At 38.1% G+C, this 24,104-nt stretch overlaps 8 protein-coding genes, 1 non-coding gene and 1 pseudogene across 11 annotated transcripts; 5 read left to right on the forward strand and 5 right to left on the reverse strand.

Moving 5' to 3' along the window:
• On the forward strand, positions 1,700–5,517 carry LOC104765640 (probable LRR receptor-like serine/threonine-protein kinase At1g07560). The gene is made up of 13 exons (XM_010489394.1): positions 1,700–1,794; positions 1,904–2,441; positions 2,544–3,022; positions 3,095–3,239; positions 3,332–3,403; positions 3,485–3,556; positions 3,640–3,717; positions 3,813–3,973; positions 4,062–4,270; positions 4,350–4,476; positions 4,563–4,619; positions 4,728–4,917; positions 4,985–5,517. Exons 1-13 carry the CDS (start codon positions 1,707–1,709, stop codon positions 5,382–5,384), a joined length of 2,616 nt encoding a protein of 871 aa, XP_010487696.1. The 5' UTR covers positions 1,700–1,706; the 3' UTR covers positions 5,385–5,517.
• On the reverse strand, positions 5,517–6,395 carry LOC104765630 (protein kinase APK1A, chloroplastic-like). Its single transcript, XM_019243341.1, has 2 exons — positions 6,267–6,395; positions 5,517–6,179 (listed from the first exon to the last, which is right to left on the reverse strand). The coding sequence occupies exons 1-2, from the start codon at positions 6,307–6,309 to the stop codon at positions 5,710–5,712; spliced, it is 513 nt and encodes a 170-aa protein (XP_019098886.1). The 5' UTR covers positions 6,310–6,395; the 3' UTR covers positions 5,517–5,709.
• On the forward strand, positions 6,412–8,725 carry LOC104765620 (probable LRR receptor-like serine/threonine-protein kinase At1g07560). Its single transcript, XM_010489372.1, has 10 exons — positions 6,412–6,447; positions 6,540–6,611; positions 6,693–6,764; positions 6,848–6,925; positions 7,021–7,181; positions 7,270–7,478; positions 7,558–7,684; positions 7,771–7,827; positions 7,936–8,125; positions 8,193–8,725. The coding sequence occupies exons 1-10, from the start codon at positions 6,419–6,421 to the stop codon at positions 8,590–8,592; spliced, it is 1,395 nt and encodes a 464-aa protein (XP_010487674.1). The 5' UTR covers positions 6,412–6,418; the 3' UTR covers positions 8,593–8,725.
• Positions 8,725–10,055, reverse strand: LOC104778604 (annotated as a pseudogene).
• LOC104778605 (probable LRR receptor-like serine/threonine-protein kinase At1g07560) lies at positions 10,191–10,907 on the forward strand. The gene is made up of 3 exons (XM_010503059.2): positions 10,191–10,366; positions 10,455–10,663; positions 10,743–10,907. The coding sequence occupies exons 1-3, from the start codon at positions 10,267–10,269 to the stop codon at positions 10,905–10,907; spliced, it is 474 nt and encodes a 157-aa protein (XP_010501361.1). The 5' UTR covers positions 10,191–10,266.
• LOC104778606 (probable LRR receptor-like serine/threonine-protein kinase At1g07560) lies at positions 11,125–12,125 on the forward strand. The gene is made up of 3 exons (XM_010503060.1): positions 11,125–11,227; positions 11,336–11,525; positions 11,593–12,125. The coding sequence occupies exons 1-3, from the start codon at positions 11,125–11,127 to the stop codon at positions 11,990–11,992; spliced, it is 693 nt and encodes a 230-aa protein (XP_010501362.1). The 3' UTR covers positions 11,993–12,125.
• LOC104765611 (protein kinase APK1A, chloroplastic) lies at positions 12,125–14,801 on the reverse strand. Its single transcript, XM_010489362.2, has 7 exons — positions 14,428–14,801; positions 14,073–14,160; positions 13,530–13,855; positions 13,308–13,443; positions 13,084–13,226; positions 12,875–12,998; positions 12,125–12,787 (listed from the first exon to the last, which is right to left on the reverse strand). The coding sequence occupies exons 2-7, from the start codon at positions 14,113–14,115 to the stop codon at positions 12,318–12,320; spliced, it is 1,242 nt and encodes a 413-aa protein (XP_010487664.1). The 5' UTR covers positions 14,116–14,160; positions 14,428–14,801; the 3' UTR covers positions 12,125–12,317.
• TRNAA-AGC lies at positions 15,733–15,805 on the forward strand. The gene has a single exon. It is a non-coding gene; the product is annotated as a tRNA-Ala (tRNA).
• LOC104765653 (pentatricopeptide repeat-containing protein At1g07590, mitochondrial) lies at positions 16,452–19,627 on the reverse strand. The gene is made up of 3 exons (XM_010489412.2): positions 19,411–19,627; positions 18,184–19,083; positions 16,452–18,082 (listed from the first exon to the last, which is right to left on the reverse strand). The coding sequence occupies exons 2-3, from the start codon at positions 18,535–18,537 to the stop codon at positions 16,832–16,834; spliced, it is 1,605 nt and encodes a 534-aa protein (XP_010487714.1). The 5' UTR covers positions 18,538–19,083; positions 19,411–19,627; the 3' UTR covers positions 16,452–16,831.
• Positions 21,874–24,055, reverse strand: LOC104765663 (probable GTP-binding protein OBGM, mitochondrial). 3 transcript variants are annotated; one of them, XM_019243338.1, is made up of 5 exons: positions 23,797–24,055; positions 23,595–23,703; positions 23,349–23,431; positions 23,202–23,260; positions 21,874–23,105 (listed from the first exon to the last, which is right to left on the reverse strand). In XM_019243338.1, exons 3-5 carry the CDS (start codon positions 23,392–23,394, stop codon positions 22,014–22,016), a joined length of 1,197 nt encoding a protein of 398 aa, XP_019098883.1. In that variant the 5' UTR covers positions 23,395–23,431; positions 23,595–23,703; positions 23,797–24,055; the 3' UTR covers positions 21,874–22,013. The 3 variants fall into 3 exon arrangements, with proteins under 3 accessions (XP_019098883.1, XP_010487723.1, XP_019098884.1); XM_010489421.2 differs by having other exon boundaries at positions 23,202–23,264; positions 23,797–24,054; XM_019243339.1 differs by lacking the exon at positions 23,797–24,055 and having other exon boundaries at positions 23,349–23,436; positions 23,595–23,685.

Here is a 24,104-nt window from a genome sequence, read left to right on the forward strand (position 1 = left end):
AGATTCAAAATGTTCCAGGGATGGAATATATAAAGCCNAATCTCCTCAACGACAGCACCAAAACCTGTTCTTCTCAGATCTAGGGACTTCCAAATGTTAGGACCAAGATAGAGGTCGAATCTTGGGAAAATATTAAGACCATCATAATTCCCATATACAAAAACTGTCCTGATGAGGTAATTTGTATCTTGAGTGACATTCAGACTGTAGCAGTTTCGCGTTCCGTCAGGGAAGTATCTCAAAACCGTATATGGTTTTGCGATAAAGTCTGTCTCAGAGACTTTTGTGATGGTACCAGTCTTTCCTCCGTGGACAAAACCAGCATCAGAGATGTAAGTGATATTGGTGACTGGTTCGACATAAGGAGACCCATTGGAAGGTAATCCACAATCTATACTGATGAATCCTGGTAATAACCAAAGAGATACATCAGAAAGATACTGATTTTTTTTTTTTTTTTTGGAAAATCAAGTTCTATATATCAGAGGGAGAAGTAAAAGTACCTTGTTGATCCTGAGACTGAACTTGGTGTATGATGATGAAAGTGGCAAAAGCGAGAAACAGAAACTTCATGCAAGTCTCCATTCGCGACTACTTATCAATTCTCAACCAAATCAAAATTTTAACAAACTATCAAAGCCTTGAAGCATCATGACTTCATTTATGTATGTATGTATATCTGTTTCATACTCCTTTGATGAGCTGGTAAAGTCAACTTAATGCATACGTCAATTAGCAAAAAATAAAACTAGCTAGCTATATAAACAGTGCTGGCAGTCATTAAAACAAGGAAAAAAGATATGGATTGCAATATCAAATATGGATGGGGACATGATTTTGCTGTCGCGTTCCGATTTGAATTAATACAATGTGAACCAAATCATTCTTCATAACAATAAAAGCCGGGTCAATAGCAATAAAATAACTTAACTTACGTAAACGAATTAATACTAATGATTTTTTAATGCATGTGAAACAGAATAGTTCATTTTTCTTTTCGACAACTGATAGTCAACAGTGAACAGATGTCAGAGGAAGCCAGTCCCGGTGGACAACCATTGGCCTAGAGGCTTCCTCTGAATTAACTTAGCCATTGACTATTAGTTAAAGATCATCGGTTCCGGACCTTCCGGTTTCTATCCAAATTACATTAGCCAAGTTAAACCTATATATTTCGGTTTTCCCTACTACTCCATTTAATTTAATAATACTGGCGGGTAGAACACGTATCTTACGGTAGTCTCTGTCACCCAATTCTGATGTGAATTTGAACTGATCTTGGTAAAATGAAAACAAGGCACGCTCCCCAACATTGTTCGTACTTCGCAAGAACGTTCTCACCAGCCCTGCATGTATGTTAAATTTGCTGTTTGTTTAAGAAAAAAAATCGTCTGGAAACTTCTATATTTGTTTTAAAATATTCGTGTTGGATATGGGCCAAATGGAATATCCAAACTTTATAAAAAATAAATCCCTAAAGAAGTTTTTAATACTTCCACTTGGAAAAAAGTCTTACCACATATATTCATATCATTGTACTTGATAAATTATTTCGACTTTTTCCCACCAGCAATATAAGTGAAACTTAATTATTTATATAATTATTCAACCGTTTTCTATATATCCAGAAGGTTTGATGTGTCATGTTTAGATTATAAGTATTTTGGTAGTTTGTGATCCTTGCTTTTCTTGGAGAGAGTAAGATAATGAAAAATCTCCGTGGACTTCTATCGGTCTTCCTAATTATTATGCCTTTTGGCATTCCTGAATTTGCTCAAGCACAAGATCAACAAGGTACAGCTTTTTCCTCTTTAATTTCTAAACATTTTTCCTAGACATTAATTTAGTTTCCAAACTTAAACACTTGTAAACTATTTCCTTCATTTTTTTCTTGTCTTTCAAGGATTCATCAGTTTGGATTGTGGATTACAAGCCAATGAGTCTCCTTACACGGAACCAATGACAAAGTTAACATTCAGATCAGACGCTGATTTCATCAAAAGCGGAAAAAGTGGTAAGATTCAAAATGTTTCGGGGATGGAATATATAAAGCCATACACAGTTTTAAGATATTTTCCGGATGGAGAAAGGAACTGCTATACTCTTAGCGTCATACAAGGCACAAACTACCTGATCGTAGCCATGTTTACCTACGGAAACTACGATAATCTTAATACACAACCAAAGTTCGACCTTTATCTTGGTCCAAATATATGGACCACGGTCGATTTGCAAAGAAATATAAACGGCACAAGGGAGGAAATCATTCACATACCAAGGTCAACTTCTTTACAAGTTTGCCTTGTTAAGACTGGAACAACTACGCCGCTAATATCAGCTTTAGAGCTACGACCATTGAGAAATGATACTTATATTCCTCAGTCTGGTTCCTTGAAGAACTTGTTCCGCGTTTATTTGACCGATTCCAAAGACGTTATTAGGTAACTCAAAACCAAATGACGATGAGTGAATATATTGACATATATCTTTCAATTCTTGAATGAGATTATTCCAAACCACTTTGATGAATAAGATCTCTTCAGGTACCCAGTAGATGTCCATGATCGTCTTTGGAGTCCATTCTTCATGCCGGGTTGGAGACTGTTACGAACAAGTCTCTCAATCAACACTTCTGACAACGACTATGAACTACCAGAAGATGTAGTTGCTACGGCAGCCACACCTGCAAATGTGAGTTCACCATTGACTATTTCATGGAATTTGGAAACACCTAACGACTTAGTTTATGCATACCTTCACGTTGCTGAGATCCAGTCCTTAAGGGACAATGATACCAGGGAGTTCAACATCAGCGCAGGTCAAGATGTTAGTTACGGACCTGTTAGCCCTGAGGAATTGCTAGTAGATACACTATTCAACACATCACCTGTGAAATGCAAAGGAGGGACATGCCATTTGCAACTGATAAGAACTCCAAAGTCAACTCTCCCTCCCCTCCTTAATGCTATTGAGGCTTTTACAACAGTTGAGTTGCCGCAGTCCGAAACTAATGCAAATGACGGTATGTGATCAGCTAACATATGAGTATATACTTTTCTATATACTTACTTTAAGTTTTTCCTTTCCATTATAGTCGTTGCTATCAAGAGCATAGAAACAAGCTATCAATTAAGTAGGATTAGTTGGCAAGGAGATCCATGTGTTCCTCAACAATTCTTGTGGGATGGTCTTACCTGCGAGTACACCAATATGTCTACACCACCAAGAATCCATTCCTTGTACGTATCATGGTCATTAGTAATATAAAAAAAAAATGAAAGCTCTGTGTTTCTTAATATCTTACACTTGTGTGTTATAATCTTATCACCAGAGACTTGTCCTCAAGTGAACTAACTGGAATTATAGTTCCTGGGATCCAAAATCTTACGGAGCTTCAAAGATTGTAAGTACTTCGGTCTACATGAATACTCTGTTTATCAAGGCAGAGCAATATAATTAATTGTATCATTTTTGCAAATGATAGGGACCTGTCAAATAATAATTTAATAGGTGGAGTACCTGAATTTCTAGCCAAAATGAAATCATTGTTAGTCATGTAAGTTACTCGGTCAGCTATATGAACACATTACCAATTTAGTACCCCAGTATGTTGATGTTTTGTCTTTTGAACCTAGACAGAAACTTAAGCGGAAACAACCTTAGTGGTTCAGTCCCTCAAGCTCTACTCGATAAAGTGAAAAAGGGATTGAAATTGAAGTAAATCTTCTTAACTATCTTTTTTCATTAAATCTGTTGTCTTAATTTTGTATTATGTCTTCACTAACACTTAGTTAGCATGTTTACAACACTAGCATTGAAGGAAATCCAAACCTCTGTTCTTCCGGTTCATGCAACAAAAAGAAAAATAGCATCATGTTACCAGTTGTTGCATCACTTGCTTCTTTGGCTGCTATAATAGCAATGATCGCTCTTCTTTTTGTTTGTATTAAAAGACGCCCATCAAGCGGAAAAGGTATCTGTAACAAAGTCATCAAACCAATACATAGTTAAATTTCACAGAGAAATGATAGTGATTTCTTATTTTATGTGTACGGTTCTAGGTCCATCATCAAGCCAACAATCAATAGTAACAAAAAAGAGAAGATATACATATGCCGAAGTCCTTGCGATGACAAATAACTTTGAAAGAGTTTTGGGTAAAGGAGGGTTTGGGATGGTCTACCATGGTTATATAAATGGTACAGAAGAAGTAGCGGTTAAGCTACTCTCTCCATCATCAGCTCAAGGCTATAAAGAGTTCAAAACAGAGGTTTTTTTTTGGCACCATAATTAATTTTTCTCCATTTTGTAAGTTTAAGTTTATGTATATCTTGTACGTATTTGGATAGGGAGAACTTCTTCTAAGGGTTTACCACACAAATCTGGTAAGTCTTGTTGGATACTGCGATGAAAAAGATCGCTTGGCCCTCATCTACCAGTACATGGCCAATGGCGATTTGAAACAACATTTGTCAGGTAACACATGTAAACTCATATATCATAATGGATGTTGATAACAACCTAGGATTGTTTGACATTCATGACTATGTTAATACATGCAGGTAGCTCCATAATTAGCTGGGTTGATAGACTAAACATAGCAGTTGATGCCGCACTAGGTTCGTTTTCTTTTTTTTTTTCAGAGAATGGACATTTCCATTTCTAGATTACACCCATTTAACAAAAGTTTCTAATGATTAATTATCAAACCTGAATTTTGGAGACAGGATTGGAATACTTACATATTGGCTGCAAACCGCTGATAGTTCATAGAGATGTAAAAAGTTCTAACATACTATTGGACGATCAATTACATGCCAAGCTTGCAGACTTTGGGCTATCAAGATCTTTTCCGGTTGGAGATGAAAGTCATGTGTCTACACGTGTTGCCGGAACATTTGGATACCTTGATCATGAGTAAGTGTCTTTTGCTTTTTTCTGGAAACCATATTCACAAAAGAATCATAATCATCTCGTCCTGCAGATATTACCAAACAAATAGGTTGTCTGAGAAGAGTGATGTCTACGCTTTTGGCGTTGTATTATTAGAAATCATCACAAACAAACCAGTGATCGATCAAACCCGCGACATGCCTCACATTGCAGAATGGGCGAAATTTATGCTCACTAGAGGAGACCTTAGCAATATTGTGGATCCTAAACTTCAAGGGGTTTATGACTCTGGTTCTGCATGGAAAGCTCTTGAATTAGCAATGACATGCATCAACTCTTCTTCCCGAGAAAGACCCAACATGTCTCATGTAGTTCATGAACTAAAGGATTGTGTGGTATCTGAAAACAAGAGGACAAGAGACATAGACACAGTGAGATCCATCGACATTAACTTAAGCTTCAGTACTGATATGAACCCTAAGGCACGTTAATCTCCACTCTACACCTGCAGCATTCGTTCCACTGCATTTTTTTATTTTCAAGAACTATGTCAATGCAGATATTGCACAGCCTGATGTCCTGAGCATATTTGATAACAAGTAGATATGAGAGCTAATTTATCCTTATGTTAATGCTCCCGTTACAAAGATCAAAATTACATGTTTGTCGTCCTGTATAGAGAGATGAACTGAATTCTTACATTAACAGAGACAAAACTGTACATCCAGATTCCATAGACAGGACATGATACAGGAACTTCATGTCCTGTAAATGTTTTGATCAAAAAACACAGACCCAAGACTTGTTTATCCTTCTTCAAACATACAGTGGCGAGGCTGATGGACGAGGATAAGCAACAACTGTACTGCCAACAGCGGTCTGCCTAGCAAAACCCGCATTCGCTTTTTTGCTGGCAACACTGTCACTTCTCCTACGCATTCTTCTCTCTGTTCTATCCATATTTCCCCCTATAGCAGCATTTAAAGTCTGAATGTGTTCGAGGTGAGAAACAACCTCGCTCATGTTTGGTCTCAGCTTAACCTCTGTGGTGAGACATCTCAGAGACAGAGTAGCCACTTTACATGCTTCTTCCATAGAGTACTGGTCCTGAAGACGATTATCAATGACTCGGAATATCTTTCTTTTGTTTACGAGGTATGGTTTAGCCCACTCCACAAGGTTCCTCTCTCCAGACGGACGATTCTTATCCACAGCTCGACGACCAGACAACAGCTCCAGAAGGACAACCCCAAAGCTATAGACATCACTCTTTGTTGTTAGATGACCTAAGTAAAATATGAAAAGTGATCAGTCATAAGAAGAAGCTAATTCCAGAAAACAAAGATTTGACCAAAAAAGAAGTTGACAATTACCGGTTGCAAGGTATTCGGGAGCAGCATATCCGTGTGTACCCATAACTCGTGTAGAGACATGACTTTTATCACCTATTGGCCCATCCTTGGCCAAACCAAAATCAGAAAGCTTTGCGTTGTACTCCTGCCATCATGTANGCGAGTACACCAATATGTCTACACCACCAAGAATCCATTCCTTGTACGTATCATGGTCATTAGTAATATAAAAAAAAAATGAAAGCTCTGTGTTTCTTAATATCTTACACTTGTGTGTTATAATCTTATCACCAGAGACTTGTCCTCAAGTGAACTAACTGGAATTATAGTTCCTGGGATCCAAAATCTTACGGAGCTTCAAAGATTGTAAGTACTTCGGTCTACATGAATACTCTGTTTATCAAGGCAGAGCAATATAATTAATTGTATCATTTTTGCAAATGATAGGGACCTGTCAAATAATAATTTAATAGGTGGAGTACCTGAATTTCTAGCCAAAATGAAATCATTGTTAGTCATGTAAGTTACTCGGTCAGCTATATGAACACATTACCAATTTAGTACCCCAGTATGTTGATGTTTTGTCTTTTGAACCTAGACAGAAACTTAAGCGGAAACAACCTTAGTGGTTCAGTCCCTCAAGCTCTACTCGATAAAGTGAAAAAGGGATTGAAATTGAAGTAAATCTTCTTAACTATCTTTTTTCATTAAATCTGTTGTCTTAATTTTGTATTATGTCTTCACTAACACTTAGTTAGCATGTTTACAACACTAGCATTGAAGGAAATCCAAACCTCTGTTCTTCCGGTTCATGCAACAAAAAGAAAAATAGCATCATGTTACCAGTTGTTGCATCACTTGCTTCTTTGGCTGCTATAATAGCAATGATCGCTCTTCTTTTTGTTTGTATTAAAAGACGCCCATCAAGCGGAAAAGGTATCTGTAACAAAGTCATCAAACCAATACATAGTTAAATTTCACAGAGAAATGATAGTGATTTCTTATTTTATGTGTACGGTTCTAGGTCCATCATCAAGCCAACAATCAATAGTAACAAAAAAGAGAAGATATACATATGCCGAAGTCCTTGCGATGACAAATAACTTTGAAAGAGTTTTGGGTAAAGGAGGGTTTGGGATGGTCTACCATGGTTATATAAATGGTACAGAAGAAGTAGCGGTTAAGCTACTCTCTCCATCATCAGCTCAAGGCTATAAAGAGTTCAAAACAGAGGTTTTTTTTTGGCACCATAATTAATTTTTCTCCATTTTGTAAGTTTAAGTTTATGTATATCTTGTACGTATTTGGATAGGGAGAACTTCTTCTAAGGGTTTACCACACAAATCTGGTAAGTCTTGTTGGATACTGCGATGAAAAAGATCGCTTGGCCCTCATCTACCAGTACATGGCCAATGGCGATTTGAAACAACATTTGTCAGGTAACACATGTAAACTCATATATCATAATGGATGTTGATAACAACCTAGGATTGTTTGACATTCATGACTATGTTAATACATGCAGGTAGCTCCATAATTAGCTGGGTTGATAGACTAAACATAGCAGTTGATGCCGCACTAGGTTCGTTTTCTTTTTTTTTTTCAGAGAATGGACATTTCCATTTCTAGATTACACCCATTTAACAAAAGTTTCTAATGATTAATTATCAAACCTGAATTTTGGAGACAGGATTGGAATACTTACATATTGGCTGCAAACCGCTGATAGTTCATAGAGATGTAAAAAGTTCTAACATACTATTGGACGATCAATTACATGCCAAGCTTGCAGACTTTGGGCTATCAAGATCTTTTCCGGTTGGAGATGAAAGTCATGTGTCTACACGTGTTGCCGGAACATTTGGATACCTTGATCATGAGTAAGTGTCTTTTGCTTTTTTCTGGAAACCATATTCACAAAAGAATCATAATCATCTCGTCCTGCAGATATTACCAAACAAATAGGTTGTCTGAGAAGAGTGATGTCTACGCTTTTGGCGTTGTATTATTAGAAATCATCACAAACAAACCAGTGATCGATCAAACCCGCGACATGCCTCACATTGCAGAATGGGCGAAATTTATGCTCACTAGAGGAGACCTTAGCAATATTGTGGATCCTAAACTTCAAGGGGTTTATGACTCTGGTTCTGCATGGAAAGCTCTTGAATTAGCAATGACATGCATCAACTCTTCTTCCCGAGAAAGACCCAACATGTCTCATGTAGTTCATGAACTAAAGGATTGTGTGGTATCTGAAAACAAGAGGACAAGAGACATAGACACAGTGAGATCCATCGACATTAACTTAAGCTTCAGTACTGATATGAACCCTAAGGCACGTTAATCTCCACTCTACACCTGCAGCATTCGTTCCACTGCATTTTTTTATTTTCAAGAACTATGTCAATGCAGATATTGCACAGCCTGATGTCCTGAGCATATTTGATAACAAGTAGATATGAGAGCTAATTTATCCTTATGTTAATGCTCCCGTTACAAAGATCAAAATTACATGTTTGTCGTCCTGTATAGAGAGATGAACTGAATTCTTACATTAACAGAGACAAAACTGTACATCCAGATTCCATAGACAGGACATGATACAGGAACTTCATGTCCTGTAAATGTTTTGATCAAAAAACACAGACCCAAGACTTGTTTATCCTTCTTCAAACATACAGTGGCGAGGCTGATGGACGAGGATAAGCAACAACTGTACTGCCAACAGCGGTCTGCCTAGCAAAACCCGCATTCGCTTTTTTGCTGGCAACACTGTCACTTCTCCTACGCATTCTTCTCTCTGTTCTATCCATATTTCCCCCTATAGCAGCATTTAAAGTCTGAATGTGTTCGAGGTGAGAAACAACCTCGCTCATGTTTGGTCTCAGCTTAACCTCTGTGGTGAGACATCTCAGAGACAGAGTAGCCACTTTACATGCTTCTTCCATAGAGTACTGGTCCTGAAGACGATTATCAATGACTCGGAATATCTTTCTTTTGTTTACGAGGTATGGTTTAGCCCACTCCACAAGGTTCCTCTCTCCAGACGGACGATTCTTATCCACAGCTCGACGACCAGACAACAGCTCCAGAAGGACAACCCCAAAGCTATAGACATCACTCTTTGTTGTTAGATGACCTAAGTAAAATATGAAAAGTGATCAGTCATAAGAAGAAGCTAATTCCAGAAAACAAAGATTTGACCAAAAAAGAAGTTGACAATTACCGGTTGCAAGGTATTCGGGAGCAGCATATCCGTGTGTACCCATAACTCGTGTAGAGACATGACTTTTATCACCTATTGGCCCATCCTTGGCCAAACCAAAATCAGAAAGCTTTGCGTTGTACTCCTGCCATCATGTACCATCATAAAGCTTAAAACTTTAGCAGTTCTGTCATGGCAATCATATCAAAAATGAGTAAAGTGTAAAATACCGAGTCAAGAAGGATATTAGAAGTCTTGAAATCACGGTATATCACTCTTGTTTCAGAACTGTGAAGGAAAGCAAGGCCCTTTGCAGCACCAAGAGCAACTTTCAACCGGAGTTTCCAAGATAATGGTTGGAAGTACAAACCCCCTGCAAACCCAAGAAAAACAAACCCTAAATATTCATAAAAGCTTAAAGTTTGACCCCAGCCTGGGAGGAAGGAGGACATACTCCTGAAAAGGTGATTCTCCAAGCTACCCCGAGGCATGAACTCATAAACAAGAAGACGGTGCTCATCCTCTAGGCAATAACCAATCAGCTTCACAAGATGACGGTGAGAAAACTGGCCAAGGTAATTCACTTCAGCCTATAAAATCATCGAAAAAGATCTCAAGCATTACAACAACACACATGAAGCAAAATTGGCATAATTTAGCTTCTTATTTCTTTTACCAGCCACTCCTGATGACCTTGCCAACCATCTTGGNATGTCTTCACTAACACTTAGTTAGCATGTTTACAACACTAGCATTGAAGGAAATCCAAACCTCTGTTCTTCCGGTTCATGCAACAAAAAGAAAAATAGCATCATGTTACCAGTTGTTGCATCACTTGCTTCTTTGGCTGCTATAATAGCAATGATCGCTCTTCTTTTTGTTTGTATTAAAAGACGCCCATCAAGCGGAAAAGGTATCTGTAACAAAGTCATCAAACCAATACATAGTTAAATTTCACAGAGAAATGATAGTGATTTCTTATTTTATGTGTACGGTTCTAGGTCCATCATCAAGCCAACAATCAATAGTAACAAAAAAGAGAAGATATACATATGCCGAAGTCCTTGCGATGACAAATAACTTTGAAAGAGTTTTGGGTAAAGGAGGGTTTGGGATGGTCTACCATGGTTATATAAATGGTACAGAAGAAGTAGCGGTTAAGCTACTCTCTCCATCATCAGCTCAAGGCTATAAAGAGTTCAAAACAGAGGTTTTTTTTTGGCACCATAATTAATTTTTCTCCATTTTGTAAGTTTAAGTTTATGTATATCTTGTACGTATTTGGATAGGGAGAACTTCTTCTAAGGGTTTACCACACAAATCTGGTAAGTCTTGTTGGATACTGCGATGAAAAAGATCGCTTGGCCCTCATCTACCAGTACATGGCCAATGGCGATTTGAAACAACATTTGTCAGGTAACACATGTAAACTCATATATCATAATGGATGTTGATAACAACCTAGGATTGTTNCTCACATACTTCGAACTCGTCCCTAAACCCACCAAACCAAACCAAAAAAGCATTATTTTCGTACCTTCATTAGATTCATTAAACCAATCGAATTTGTCAAAACACTAAAAAGCCCTAACCTCCATGAATTAAAAAAAGAAAAAATCAAAACTGTAAGGTGTAATGAAACAGACAAATCTAAGAACTTTGCCTTAACAGATGAAGAGAGGAAGAGAAAACAGAAGTAAAAGTGTCTGTACCTGGGCTCTCAGCTNAATTAGCTGGGTTGATAGACTAAACATAGCAGTTGATGCCGCACTAGGTTCGTTTTCTTTTTTTTTTTCAGAGAATGGACATTTCCATTTCTAGATTACACCCATTTAACAAAAGTTTCTAATGATTAATTATCAAACCTGAATTTTGGAGACAGGATTGGAATACTTACATATTGGCTGCAAACCGCTGATAGTTCATAGAGATGTAAAAAGTTCTAACATACTATTGGACGATCAATTACATGCCAAGCTTGCAGACTTTGGGCTATCAAGATCTTTTCCGGTTGGAGATGAAAGTCATGTGTCTACACGTGTTGCCGGAACATTTGGATACCTTGATCATGAGTAAGTGTCTTTTGCTTTTTTCTGGAAACCATATTCACAAAAGAATCATAATCATCTCGTCCTGCAGATATTACCAAACAAATAGGTTGTCTGAGAAGAGTGATGTCTACGCTTTTGGCGTTGTATTATTAGAAATCATCACAAACAAACCAGTGATCGATCAAACCCGCGACATGCCTCACATTGCAGAATGGGCGAAATTTATGCTCACTAGAGGAGACCTTAGCAATATTGTGGATCCTAAACTTCAAGGGGTTTATGACTCTGGTTCTGCATGGAAAGCTCTTGAATTAGCAATGACATGCATCAACTCTTCTTCCCGAGAAAGACCCAACATGTCTCATGTAGTTCATGAACTAAAGGATTGTGTGGTATCTGAAAACAAGAGGACAAGAGACATAGACACAGTGAGATCCATCGACATTAACTTAAGCTTCAGTACTGATATGAACCCTAAGGCACGTTAATCTCCACTCTACACCTGCAGCATTCGTTCCACTGCATTTTTTTATTTTCAAGAACTATGTCAATGCAGATATTGCACAGCCTGATGTCCTGAGCATATTTGATAACAAGTAGATATGAGAGCTAATTTATCCTTATGTTAATGCTCCCGTTACAAAGATCAAAATTACATGTTTGTCGTCCTGTATAGAGAGATGAACTGAATTCTTACATTAACAGAGACAAAACTGTACATCCAGATTCCATAGACAGGACATGATACAGGAACTTCATGTCCTGTAAATGTTTTGATCAAAAAACACAGACCCAAGACTTGTTTATCCTTCTTCAAACATACAGTGGCGAGGCTGATGGACGAGGATAAGCAACAACTGTACTGCCAACAGCGGTCTGCCTAGCAAAACCCGCATTCGCTTTTTTGCTGGCAACACTGTCACTTCTCCTACGCATTCTTCTCTCTGTTCTATCCATATTTCCCCCTATAGCAGCATTTAAAGTCTGAATGTGTTCGAGGTGAGAAACAACCTCGCTCATGTTTGGTCTCAGCTTAACCTCTGTGGTGAGACATCTCAGAGACAGAGTAGCCACTTTACATGCTTCTTCCATAGAGTACTGGTCCTGAAGACGATTATCAATGACTCGGAATATCTTTCTTTTGTTTACGAGGTATGGTTTAGCCCACTCCACAAGGTTCCTCTCTCCAGACGGACGATTCTTATCCACAGCTCGACGACCAGACAACAGCTCCAGAAGGACAACCCCAAAGCTATAGACATCACTCTTTGTTGTTAGATGACCTAAGTAAAATATGAAAAGTGATCAGTCATAAGAAGAAGCTAATTCCAGAAAACAAAGATTTGACCAAAAAAGAAGTTGACAATTACCGGTTGCAAGGTATTCGGGAGCAGCATATCCGTGTGTACCCATAACTCGTGTAGAGACATGACTTTTATCACCTATTGGCCCATCCTTGGCCAAACCAAAATCAGAAAGCTTTGCGTTGTACTCCTGCCATCATGTACCATCATAAAGCTTAAAACTTTAGCAGTTCTGTCATGGCAATCATATCAAAAATGAGTAAAGTGTAAAATACCGAGTCAAGAAGGATATTAGAAGTCTTGAAATCACGGTATATCACTCTTGTTTCAGAACTGTGAAGGAAAGCAAGGCCCTTTGCAGCACCAAGAGCAACTTTCAACCGGAGTTTCCAAGATAATGGTTGGAAGTACAAACCCCCTGCAAACCCAAGAAAAACAAACCCTAAATATTCATAAAAGCTTAAAGTTTGACCCCAGCCTGGGAGGAAGGAGGACATACTCCTGAAAAGGTGATTCTCCAAGCTACCCCGAGGCATGAACTCATAAACAAGAAGACGGTGCTCATCCTCTAGGCAATAACCAATCAGCTTCACAAGATGACGGTGAGAAAACTGGCCAAGGTAATTCACTTCAGCCTATAAAATCATCGAAAAAGATCTCAAGCATTACAACAACACACATGAAGCAAAATTGGCATAATTTAGCTTCTTATTTCTTTTACCAGCCACTCCTGATGACCTTGCCAACCATCTTGGTTAAGCTTTTTGACAGCAATAACCAAACCAGTGCCTGGTTTTGTGGCAGTAAGAGACTTCTCATCAATCCATCCTTTGAAAACACAACCGAATCCACCTTCACCAAGCACACTGTCTGGTCTGAAATTCCTGGTAGCGGATTTAAGCTCAGCAAAGCTGAAACTCTTGAGGTTTGGAGACTGTAGGATCTCACCCTCGGTTCGAGGGGTTGGTCTTACAGACACAGACGAAGCCTTACTCCCAAGACTTCCAGTATCTTTGACGTCAGAACTCACATACTTCGAACTCGTCCCTAAACCCACCAAACCAAACCAAAAAAGCATTATTTTCGTACCTTCATTAGATTCATTAAACCAATCGAATTTGTCAAAACACTAAAAAGCCCTAACCTCCATGAATTAAAAAAAGAAAAAATCAAAACTGTAAGGTGTAATGAAACAGACAAATCTAAGAACTTTGCCTTAACAGATGAAGAGAGGAAGAGAAAACAGAAGTAAAAGTGTCTGTACCTGGGCTCTCAGCTTTGACCTGAGCACTCAAGCAAATCCCCATGATTGAGAAAGAGAACCAAATTGGACACGCTTGTGCAATCTCTCACTATATAAATAAAGATAAGAAGAGAAAAAAAAAAGGTGGAAACTTTTAATCAAATTGGAAACTGGAAAGTAGAGGCAGAAATAACTCAAATCGTGAAAAGAAAAGATTTTGCCAACTTTTATCCTATCCACCATATACTACGTATGTATGTATTCATTACTTTTAAAGCCTATGAGGCTATAACCAAGTTCATCAAATCTCTTTTTGCCAATTTCAGTAACCTAACAACTAAAACAATTGAAGAAGAAAGACAAATTCTTTACTCACCCTTTTCTTTCTTTTTTCAGTTTTTGTTTCGAGTTCTCTCAGCCAAGAGATAGAGAAAGTGAAAAAAAAAAAAACAGAGAGAGAGAGGCAGAGTAAGAGAAGCGTTGCAGTTGGGGTGGTAGCAAGCATTAATGGCGGATCGGTCCCGCCTTTATCAGTTTTCGAGCTTTTTGTATCTTTTTCTCTCGGAAATCAAAATATATCTCCCCTTTTTTATTATTACTACTATCGATTTGTTTTACTAATACTAGGTGGTGTTGTTGTCATTGCTCTCAATCGTTTTCGTTTTGGCCTTTTTGGTACTAGTAGAAAGACAAAGAAGAGAAGATGTCTCTATAATCATCAAGTCAGAAAAGATTAGCCCTTCTTCACACAGCGTGTTCTATCGCTCTCAGCCGTTGGATCTGACGTTAACATCGTTAGTATTTGTAGTACTACTTCTCGATGTATAGTTGTATACAACTCCCACTAGTAGTACTGGACTCAGCTCGGCTCATTTAGGTTCTGTGAATTTGATTGCGCATTATGTGTAAAGATTCATTAAAGAGTCATTAAATAATACTATTTTTCTTGATAATTTGGAATGAGACAATGCCCGTGAGGCTTACCAATACCAGCTAACCCTACTTTACGTTCTTCACACTTTTTTTTTTTGGTCAGCGGTATAAACCTTTTAACGTGGTATGAAGGTTTTTTTTTCAAATTTGAATAAAATACAAATTAAATCCAAGAATGATCTTAGATTGATTCTGTAATTATATAGTCCACAATAAATTAGGTCTCTTTTGATAGGAATTAAAATATTAAATCCAGACAGAAGACCGACAAAGATTGTCATTGACTCTCATTGGCTTCATTTATAATGATATATGATGATAAATAGATCATACAAATTACAGTAGTACTACAGTTTTATTTTGTTTTAAATGATTATTATGCAATTTCATTCATTTTTCAGATGCTGTGTATGCTTTTGTTTGTATACTGCTCAGGAGTGAAAAAAAAGAACTTCATATTACATTGAAACTTTACAAGGTCCACACTAATAATGCCCCCATTGCTGAGTTTTTATTTTGGCCCTTTATCCCATTTTGTTTCTTTTTGTTTTGACCAACTTTCTCTCTTTTTTTTCTTGATTATAAGAGTTGATTTGCTAAAGCCAAAGACCAAAGTATTACTTTAAGAACAAACCACTGTGGGTCTGTGATCTCTTCACAAAACTCTGATTGTGGTTGATATAGCCTTGGCCCTTGAGTTAGTTACAAAAAGAGATCAATATTTTGGATCTATAACAGATATCAAAAAGGGGATGTAGCTCAGATGGTAGAGCGCTCGCTTAGCATGCGAGAGGTACGGGGATCGATACCCCGCATCTCCATCTTAAATGATATTTTTTTCTTTTTAATGCATTTTTTGTTTATAACCCAATAATGTAGTAGATACCCACATAAAAAAATAAAATAAAAAGAGTGTTACCAAGAAAAGATATACAGCTTTTAGTGGCATATGAAATATTTTTAAAAAATGTTGTTGAGAGAAGATTTTTAAATATATATATATATATGGGTTATAAACTCCAATGATTTCGAAGAAACGAACAAGTAGTCCCACTTCTATAATGTGCAATGTGCATGGGAGAACATGGCATACTGATTCCTTTTCCATATTTTTCCAATATATATATATACCAACAAGTCGACTTATATATCTTTTCTGATTAGGAGGTTTTGGTTAGTACATGAAGAAAACAAAAAGTAAAACAAGAGAAAAGAGTTTTGGTGTATTTTAGCATTTGTCTCTTTCCGATGTGACAGTGTGAACGAATATTCCGACGGTTTGACTTTTGCAAGTTTGACCCATCGGTAGGGACCCGGAGAGACAGACGAAGGGTCCAATGTCCATGCAAAAGCATGTCTGCCACGTGGTATCTCGTCGGTGAACTCCTTCTTTCCTCCACGGCTCCAATCTACCAACTTACGCGGCTAGCAGCTGTCTTTGAGCCCTACTTTTTCCCTCAGTTTTCAGGTCAGGCCCAACTTAGTCCAATGAAGACTTATGTCCAGTTTCAACTCACTCCTTTTCTGTCTTACGAGGATCTGCTTATTTCCACAGCTCAACCAACTTAGCGGGTAGCTCACTTTAAGCCCGTGAGCAAGGAGCTAGCTAGCACTTTACTACATTTGAGGATTATGAAGGATAAGGCTATCCTTTAATCTTAATACGCATTACAGTAATTATTTTTTTTTTCTTTTTTTTGGGGTTCACGGACCGGTTAAGAGCTCTCTATTGACAATCCATATTAGGTAAGAGATAACCTAGAGTACTTGGGGATAAAGTAGGAAGCATGTTAACATTGGGGTAGATAAGATTGACAAAAATATATTTGGAGCAGGCTTGATTTGAGTCAGGGCTTATACTGTTCAACTAGTTTCAACAAACTGTATGACTCAGCATCAGGCCTGGCTCCACCTAGAACCATCCTCTTAAACAGATTAGGGTCATACACCTTGGCCTTCACATAAGCTTTGAACAAAGCGTTGTACACAAACGCATACCTATTATACTTTGCATTCTTCACCTCTTCAAACAGTTTCTCTGAGTTCTCAACATCACCTTTCTCTGCAAAACACTCGATGATCGATAGAGTCGTCTCTAGCCACGGCGTTGAGCTTCTTACGCTTTTGCTCGTCTTTAGAGCCGAACCCATTTCAATGTTTTTGAGAGCTTCCTTCATCAGTTTGGCTTTAGCACATCCTAGAGCAAGATGTCTATACGTTATGGAATTAGGCTTAAACCCGTTTCCCATCATCTCGCGGAACACACCGATTGCCTTGTCTATCAAACCGTCTTTGCAGTATACCGAGAGCAGAGAGTTGAACTGCTCTGTTTCTTTAATTCCTCTTACATCCTTCATCTCTAACCAGAGCTCTTCAGCTCTATCAAGGTTCCCCACTCGCGCAAACGCTTCGGTTGCCAGCAAGTAACTCTTGGATCTAACATGATGAAACCCTCTGATAACATTCCAAGTTCTCACGAGCTCCTTTTCTTTCCCTAAACGACCGTACAATATCATCAATATATCCAAGGTCGACCAATTATCCCCAGTGATAGATCTCTCTATCTCCTCGGCATAGGCCTCAGCAACTGTATACAATCTAGCAACAGCATGTGCCATAGCCAATATACAGTAAGAAACCTCATTCGGCTCAACTCCAGCTTTCTTCATACCATCAAAAGCCTTAAGCAACCCGTCAATGTTATGTTCATTAGCTTCAAGCTTCATCAAGATATGATACGTAGAGACATGAGGAGTCGCCTTGTCAGCTTTCATGAGCGCAAGGTCTTTAGCTATGAGCTTTCTTCTCCCGGGAGCTGAGTTGCGAATGATAAGACGGTTGTAGACTAAATGGGATGTACGAAAACCAAGTTCTCTCATCTTCTTCATATACCCTAGAGCAAGCCTAATGACACCTTGGTCTAGACAAGCAATCACAAGGTTGTTGTAAAGAAGCTCGTTCTGAAACTCTTGAGGTACACGGGTGAAAAGCTTTTCCCCTTGAGAGACGCCATGAAGTTTGACTGTGAATTCAAGCAAGTAGGAGTATTCTAGCTCACCAAGACGGTAAGGTCTTTCTCTAATTACCCATTCCATCAACTGAATCAAACATTACCAAAAACGTCTCAGATCACACATTCAAAGAGTGTCTTCTTCTCATATAAACAAAAAAAGAAGCAAGTAAGAGAGAATTCAAGAACCTCAAGGGCACGTTTGTTTCGTCCGAGCTTCCTCAATCGATTAATGGCGTGATAAACATCTCCACCATGAACTGGAAACCCATCACCCATCCAGATCTGTACCGCAGACCCAACAGTAACTCCCTTGGGGAGCTTCTCGATTCTGAGAGACAAACACTTGTCGGGCTCTTCTTCTCCGTCCGACCCGGTACATGCCTCGTCCGGAGGTTTCGACGAAGGTATTAATGTAGTGAGAAAGCTCAAAGCTTGGAAATTGGTATGATTCAACGCAGGGGAAGATGTCACGCAAGGTGTTCGACGTATTGCCTGAGCGAAATATTCTCGTTGCCTCATCACCGCTATAATAGATCTCATCTCTTCTTATTTTTTTGAAGGGGACCTTACTGGCCCGTTTCAAGCCCGATAAGTAAACTACATAATGTTCGGTATTTGGGGGTTAGGTAGGTTAGGTACTTAATTAATTTTGTATAATTTCGGATTGGATGCTAATAATACAAATAACATATTTCTCATTTGACTATTTTAGCTAATAAAATTTGTATTCTAAATATAAATAGAGGAGAAATATAGCAATCTTAACAATCACAAAAGTCAAATATATATGTTTTTTTTTTTAGGTTACATATGACATTAATACAAATCACACCATCACCACATAGAAAATACAAAGCTGGAAACGTCAAAGCTTAAGAGAGTTATTACGCGTAACACACGATGTCACGTCTTTATTCTAACACACACATCTCTTAGCATCAAACACATTTGTTTTTCCTCCCAGTGTTCCTGGCATATATGATTTTTAGACCCCAATAATTTCTTCAACAGCTACAGTTTGACCCGCAGCTGCAGTTTGATCCACAGCTACAGTTGTCGCACTCCTGGTTGTAGTTCTTCTCGCAACTACACCACAAAAAAAAAAATCATATATGCCAGATTTTTAATACTAATTAACCACATGCGGATATATATATGCAAGAAGCAAGATTGACCTGAAGTGTTTGCGAGTCTAAACTCTAAAGCAAATGAAAAGAAAAACATTTGGGTCTATTAACGAACAATTTTGTAAAAGAAGAGTCATAAGAATGACAAATTTTGTACCGTGAAGCCATTAAATCTTAACTACCGCACCTAACCTAATTTCCCAAGATTTGAAATCTTTGAATTCTTAACATATTTTTGATGCATGAAGTAAAAGAAGGTAAAGAAGAGAGAGGATCTAGGGCTAACCTGCAAGAGTCACCGCATTTGCAGGAGGAGCCACATCCACAGTTAGAACCTGCCATTTCTTTTTGATAGATTGTTGTAGTTTCTTTTTTCTTTTCTTCTTCTTTGTTCTGATGCTTTTTGTGATTTCAACAAAAGGGAATGGCCACTATTTATAGAATAAGAGAGAGATTCGGTTTCATATCTACCATAGACGTGGCATTTCCTATATCCTCAAGTTTTTTAATTTCGTATATGGCATTGACAAAGTAAGAAAAATATTGTATATATGAGATAATTGGATTGCTTTCTTGGTGAGACTATCTTAAACAAATCTACGAATAACATCAACTTGCCCATTATTTTCCTTTTATCTTAGATTTGTTCCAACAGTTTTATTCAGGAAAGTAATTCGATGTTTTAAACAAGAAAACAAGAGTATCAACAAATAAAATAGGAAAACGTCAAATTAAATATTGGCGAATAAAAAGTAAAAAGTCGTACACGCAACAAGAGTAACGATCTCAATTGTAAACGGCAGCCGACCCAAAAAAAAAACAGGCATGAAGCGTGCCCTCTTTCATTTGCTTACCATACGCATATTATTTATCTAACACACAGTCAAAACATTACAAATTCATATTTTACATATGATGTATTATGTTAATCAGGAGGAACATTATCCGTTCTTTTAAAACTTTGTAATGTTATCTTATGCGTCAGGAAAACTTAATTAAATGAGAAATATTGTCCCCTGTCTACGTTCTACTAATTATTTATTATCATAAAATCGAATATATACCCTTTTTTTTTGGTAGCAACTTGCTGTACATGTTTAATTTAAAAGAAAACTTGATGTACATGCAATTTGAAGTGAAGGTTAGTAACTATGGAATTAAGTTGAAGTTTGTATGGTTTTGAACTTTGTACTAAAAATTAAAAATTTAGGTAGCTGGAGGATAATTTCCATTTTGATCCCAAAAAAATTATATGATGAGTGGTGTTAAATCTGTCGGTGAGCGACTGGTTTCTGAACAAGCCTATTTTGTCTCTGGTGCCGAAAGTTCGAGTAGGTAGGTACAAACATTTTCCCTAATTTCTACTAATGCTATATTGGAGCGCCAAAAATATAAGAGCCACATCAATTCGTTTGGGCTTAAGTAGTCTCTGTCTTCATTCTTAGGAATTTACGAACGTCGTCGCTACTATAGCTTTACGTAAAAGACAATAGAAGGAATAATCGTGTAGATAGGGTCATTATAGAATAGTATAGCATGCAGTAGAGCTGGGGCTGGTGTTTTCGTTGGCTTCTTGCCCCTTCAAGGTCCTGAATTGGTGGTACGTTCCATCACAAATCCTATCCGAATTTTTCTTTTGACTTCCCTAGTTCCTCCTACGTGCCGGCCTCGTTTACACTGAATTAGTACGTTTCATCTTTTATATTATTTTCTAATAATATGTTCTCTCTTAAACTAAAAGATGATTTTGTGATCTTGTTTAGGACATATTTACTAAAAAGGATAGAGAGATAATTTTGGACAAAAACTTCATTCTCGTAATATCTGCCGAAATTAGAAAAACTAAATCTAGATGGATTAAATTGTCCAACAAGAAAGCTAACCGAGTATCTCATGTATATCCTATTTTGTTTCTTACCCTCTCATATACGAAATTAAAAAATATAGATAGGGAACTTGACAAAATATAAATTATGTATATATTTATATATGCATTTTATATAAATAAAACAGAATCTTTCCTTTTTCTATAAATACTGGCCATTCCCTTTGTTTAAATAGCATAAAGCATCAGAAGAAGAAAAAGAAAAGAAACTACGTACAAAAATCAATCAAAGAGAAGTAAGAGAAATGGCAGGTTCTAACTGTGGATGTGGCTCCTCCTGCAAATGTGGTGACTCTTGCAGGTAAGCCTTCGACCCTCTCTTCTTTACCTGTATATATGTATGTATGTAGTTGCTTAATATATCTCATCATATTAATACTAAATTTTGAATTTTTGCTTTTGTGTGGTGAAGTTGCGAGAAGAACTACAACCAGGAGTGCGACAACTGCAGCTGCGGATCAAACTGCAGTTGCGGGTCAAACTGTAGCTGTTGAAGAAACTGATTGTGGTCTAAAATCATATATGCCAAGGAAAGTGGGAAAATATGTGTTTGATGATTATTAATATTTGTGTATGTTGGAATAAAGGCTTGGCATATTGTGTTGCGTTTGCGTAATAACTATTATTACTATTATTAAGCTTGACTTGTTCCTGCTGTGTAATGTTTTTTTTTTTTAATTTGTAACGTAAGACAAAAATATATAAAGTTTATGTATTGACTTTTGTGATTTTTAAGATTTTATATGTCTCCTCTCCATATCTAGAATGTCGGAAGACAAGTTTAGTTAGCTATCTTATCATAAACATGTATATAGATTTACAATTTTTATTAAAATGTTTGTAGCATTTTTCATAATCGTCCTGTTTTATTAAACAATGTGAAATAATCAATTATAAGAATTGTGAAAATATTTCATTGTACAACAGTTGAGAGACTTCTCCATGACAGACAAATTGGTTGATCTACTGAAACAAGTTGAACTCAAAAGAGATACAAAACTAAACTAGTCAACACAGATATTCTCCAATTTTAATCTCTCTGATCCCTCACCATCACCGTCTACAAGCATTTTCAGACCATCTTTAAGCTCAGCCACGCCTTCTTCAAGAACTGCGCAAACCGGAAATATTCTCACTCCTTTCACTCTCCTCTCAAGTTCTTTCAATCTCTCCTCTGCACCATCCTCATCGATCTTATTTGCCACAATCAAAGACGACCTATCAGATAACCCTTCTTCATGGAACTCAAGCTCCATCACCAGATCTCTCAGTTGTTGCCACGGTGTCACTCCTCTGCAACCATCTAGCCCCGATGCTAAATCCACAACATAGGCCAAGACTTTGGTTCGTTCGATGTGACGGAGAAAGTTGTGACCTAGACCGCGGTTCTGATGAGCTCCTTTTATAAGTCCTGGAATATCTGCTACCGTCATGGAGAAGTCATCGTAGTTTACGTTTCCTAGATTGGGACGGAGTGTCGTGAACGCATAGTGGCCAACGCGGGGTTTAGCACGGGATAGTGCACCAAGAAGAGTGCTTTTCCCTGCGTTTGGCAACCCAACAAGGCCTACATCGGCGATGCTCTTAAGCTCTAATATCAGAACAGACTCAGAACCGAGCGAACCGGCTTTGATACTTGACCGTTCATCTTCTTCATCTTCAGCATCGCCCTCCATGCTCTTCAAACTAGTTTGACGGATAACGGATTTAGCAAACTTGCTGCCTCTTACATAACGTGTACCACAAACGTTACCCAAACCGCCTTCACCACCACGAGCAATAATTATTCTCTGACCTTGTTGTGTTAATTCCGCAACGTTATACCTGATTTGATCAATCTCTTCGTCGCTGTCTTCAAAACAATCTTCAACTGGTATGCCTAAATGTCTTGTTACACTCGCTTCCTCAGTATCAACTTCAACAGACTCGGGCATAGTTTCCTGATGAGCACCAAGGTTCTCTTCGAGTGCAGGATCCTCAACCAGTGAGCCAGGAAGCTCCCATGGATCCAAATCTTTGGGAGACTCGTTTTCCACCTGAGATGGAATCTCACCCTCCTGAAGATGAATCACTGTCCCAATGGGCACTTGCAGTACCTGCAGTAACAAAAATAAACGCAGAGCGATGTATAAGGTCCCGCAAAAAAACAAAGAAAGAAGCAGAGGAACACAGTAATAGAAATATTAAAAAACCTTGTCTTCTCCTCTGTTTCCTATCCTGTTCTTGGAAGTTCCATGACCAGCTTTCCCACCTTTCTACAAAAATCATAAAACCATTTAAAGGGAAATGCTCATGGAAACAATCTTCCCAGAAAACGAAAAAGAGTGAGACAAACTTACAACATGAGGTTGTAACCCGCTGAAATCCCAAACAGCGTGAGTGCATTCTAGTATCACATCACCACCTCTCCCACCATTTCCACCTAAACTAAGTTCCAATCACATTACATCAACATAAAAATTCTTCAAAGCAATCAATCACTCAAAAAAGTGTTCCAATTCTAAAGTAAACCAACAAAACCTAAAACATAGCTATGGATTGGGAACAATTCAACAATTCTGTATTATCAAATTCGGAGATAGTACCATCAGGTTTTCCATAGCGATCGGCACGGCTCCGTCGAACGCTGGAACAACCACTGCCACCTTCACCGCCACGTGCGTACAGAGTAAACCTATCTCTCATTCTAGTCTCCTGCACAACAAATTCACAAATCAGATTCAGTGAGGAAAAAAGCAAAAGAGAGGGTTTTTCTATGTGGGAAAAGTGAATAGATGATGAATTCACCTGCAAAGGCGTCTCTTTCCCTTTCTTCTCCGGCGAATCTGAGTAGAATACCACTGGATAACTCATCCATGGCGGTTTTTGACTTCTTCCGTAAGATCCCAAGTATCGGACCCTGCTTAGCCACATCAACTTGTTTCCGACGGATCTCCGGCGACCTAAGCAAAGTTTACAGTAAACTAGCACATAGGAAAGTGCCCCGCTGAGGTAATTGATCGATCGAGGAGTCGCCGCGGTGGTGGTCGGAGGAGGCGGAACGAGCAGAAGCAATGGCTTCAGGGTTTAACGTAACAGGCTCGGCCCAATAAAGT

The sequence above is a fragment of the Camelina sativa genome, chromosome 3 (assembly GCF_000633955.1).
Source record: "Camelina sativa cultivar DH55 chromosome 3, Cs, whole genome shotgun sequence".
Taxonomy (NCBI): domain Eukaryota; kingdom Viridiplantae; phylum Streptophyta; class Magnoliopsida; order Brassicales; family Brassicaceae; genus Camelina; species Camelina sativa.

Excerpts from the sequence above, each read along its gene's own strand:
- LOC104765640 (XM_010489394.1), top strand. The coding sequence starts at position 1,707 with ATGAAAAATCTCCGTGGACTTCTATCGGTCTTCCTAATTATTATGCCT. Across the intron at positions 3,974-4,061 it reads ACGCCCATCAAGCGGAAAAG|GTCCATCATCAAGCCAACAA; the intron begins GTATCTGTAACA and ends GTACGGTTCTAG. Across the intron at positions 4,918-4,984 it reads TTTGGATACCTTGATCATGA|ATATTACCAAACAAATAGGT; the intron begins GTAAGTGTCTTT and ends CTCGTCCTGCAG.
- LOC104765630 (XM_019243341.1), bottom strand. The coding sequence starts at position 6,309 with ATGGGTACACACGGATATGCTGCTCCCGAATACCTTGCAACCG. Across the intron at positions 6,180-6,266 it reads TCCCGAATACCTTGCAACCG|GTCATCTAACAACAAAGAGT; the intron begins GTAATTGTCAAC and ends TATTTTACTTAG.
- LOC104765620 (XM_010489372.1), top strand. The coding sequence starts at position 6,419 with ATGTCTACACCACCAAGAATCCATTCCTT. Across the intron at positions 7,182-7,269 it reads ACGCCCATCAAGCGGAAAAG|GTCCATCATCAAGCCAACAA; the intron begins GTATCTGTAACA and ends GTACGGTTCTAG. Across the intron at positions 7,479-7,557 it reads ATAAAGAGTTCAAAACAGAG|GGAGAACTTCTTCTAAGGGT; the intron begins GTTTTTTTTTGG and ends GTATTTGGATAG.
- LOC104778605 (XM_010503059.2), top strand. The coding sequence starts at position 10,267 with ATGTTACCAGTTGTTGCATCACTTGCTTCTTTGGCTGCTATAATAGCA. Across the intron at positions 10,367-10,454 it reads ACGCCCATCAAGCGGAAAAG|GTCCATCATCAAGCCAACAA; the intron begins GTATCTGTAACA and ends GTACGGTTCTAG. Across the intron at positions 10,664-10,742 it reads ATAAAGAGTTCAAAACAGAG|GGAGAACTTCTTCTAAGGGT; the intron begins GTTTTTTTTTGG and ends GTATTTGGATAG.
- LOC104765611 (XM_010489362.2), bottom strand. The coding sequence starts at position 14,115 with ATGGGGATTTGCTTGAGTGCTCAGGTCAAAGCTGAGAGCCCAG. Across the intron at positions 13,444-13,529 it reads AAGGTCATCAGGAGTGGCTG|GCTGAAGTGAATTACCTTGG; the intron begins GTAAAAGAAATA and ends ATGATTTTATAG. Across the intron at positions 13,227-13,307 it reads GGAGAATCACCTTTTCAGGA|GGGGTTTGTACTTCCAACCA; the intron begins GTATGTCCTCCT and ends TTGGGTTTGCAG.
- LOC104765653 (XM_010489412.2), bottom strand. The coding sequence starts at position 18,537 with ATGAGATCTATTATAGCGGTGATGAGGCAACGAGAATATTTCGCTCAG. Across the intron at positions 18,083-18,183 it reads GAAACAAACGTGCCCTTGAG|TTGATGGAATGGGTAATTAG; the intron begins GTTCTTGAATTC and ends TGTTTGATTCAG.
- LOC104765663 (XM_010489421.2), bottom strand. The coding sequence starts at position 23,922 with ATGTGGCTAAGCAGGGTCCGATACTTGGGATCTTACGGAAGAAGTCAA. Across the intron at positions 23,432-23,594 it reads TCGCTATGGAAAACCTGATG|GTGGAAATGGTGGGAGAGGT; the intron begins GTACTATCTCCG and ends AACTTAGTTTAG. Across the intron at positions 23,265-23,348 it reads GCGGGTTACAACCTCATGTT|AAAGGTGGGAAAGCTGGTCA; the intron begins GTAAGTTTGTCT and ends TGATTTTTGTAG.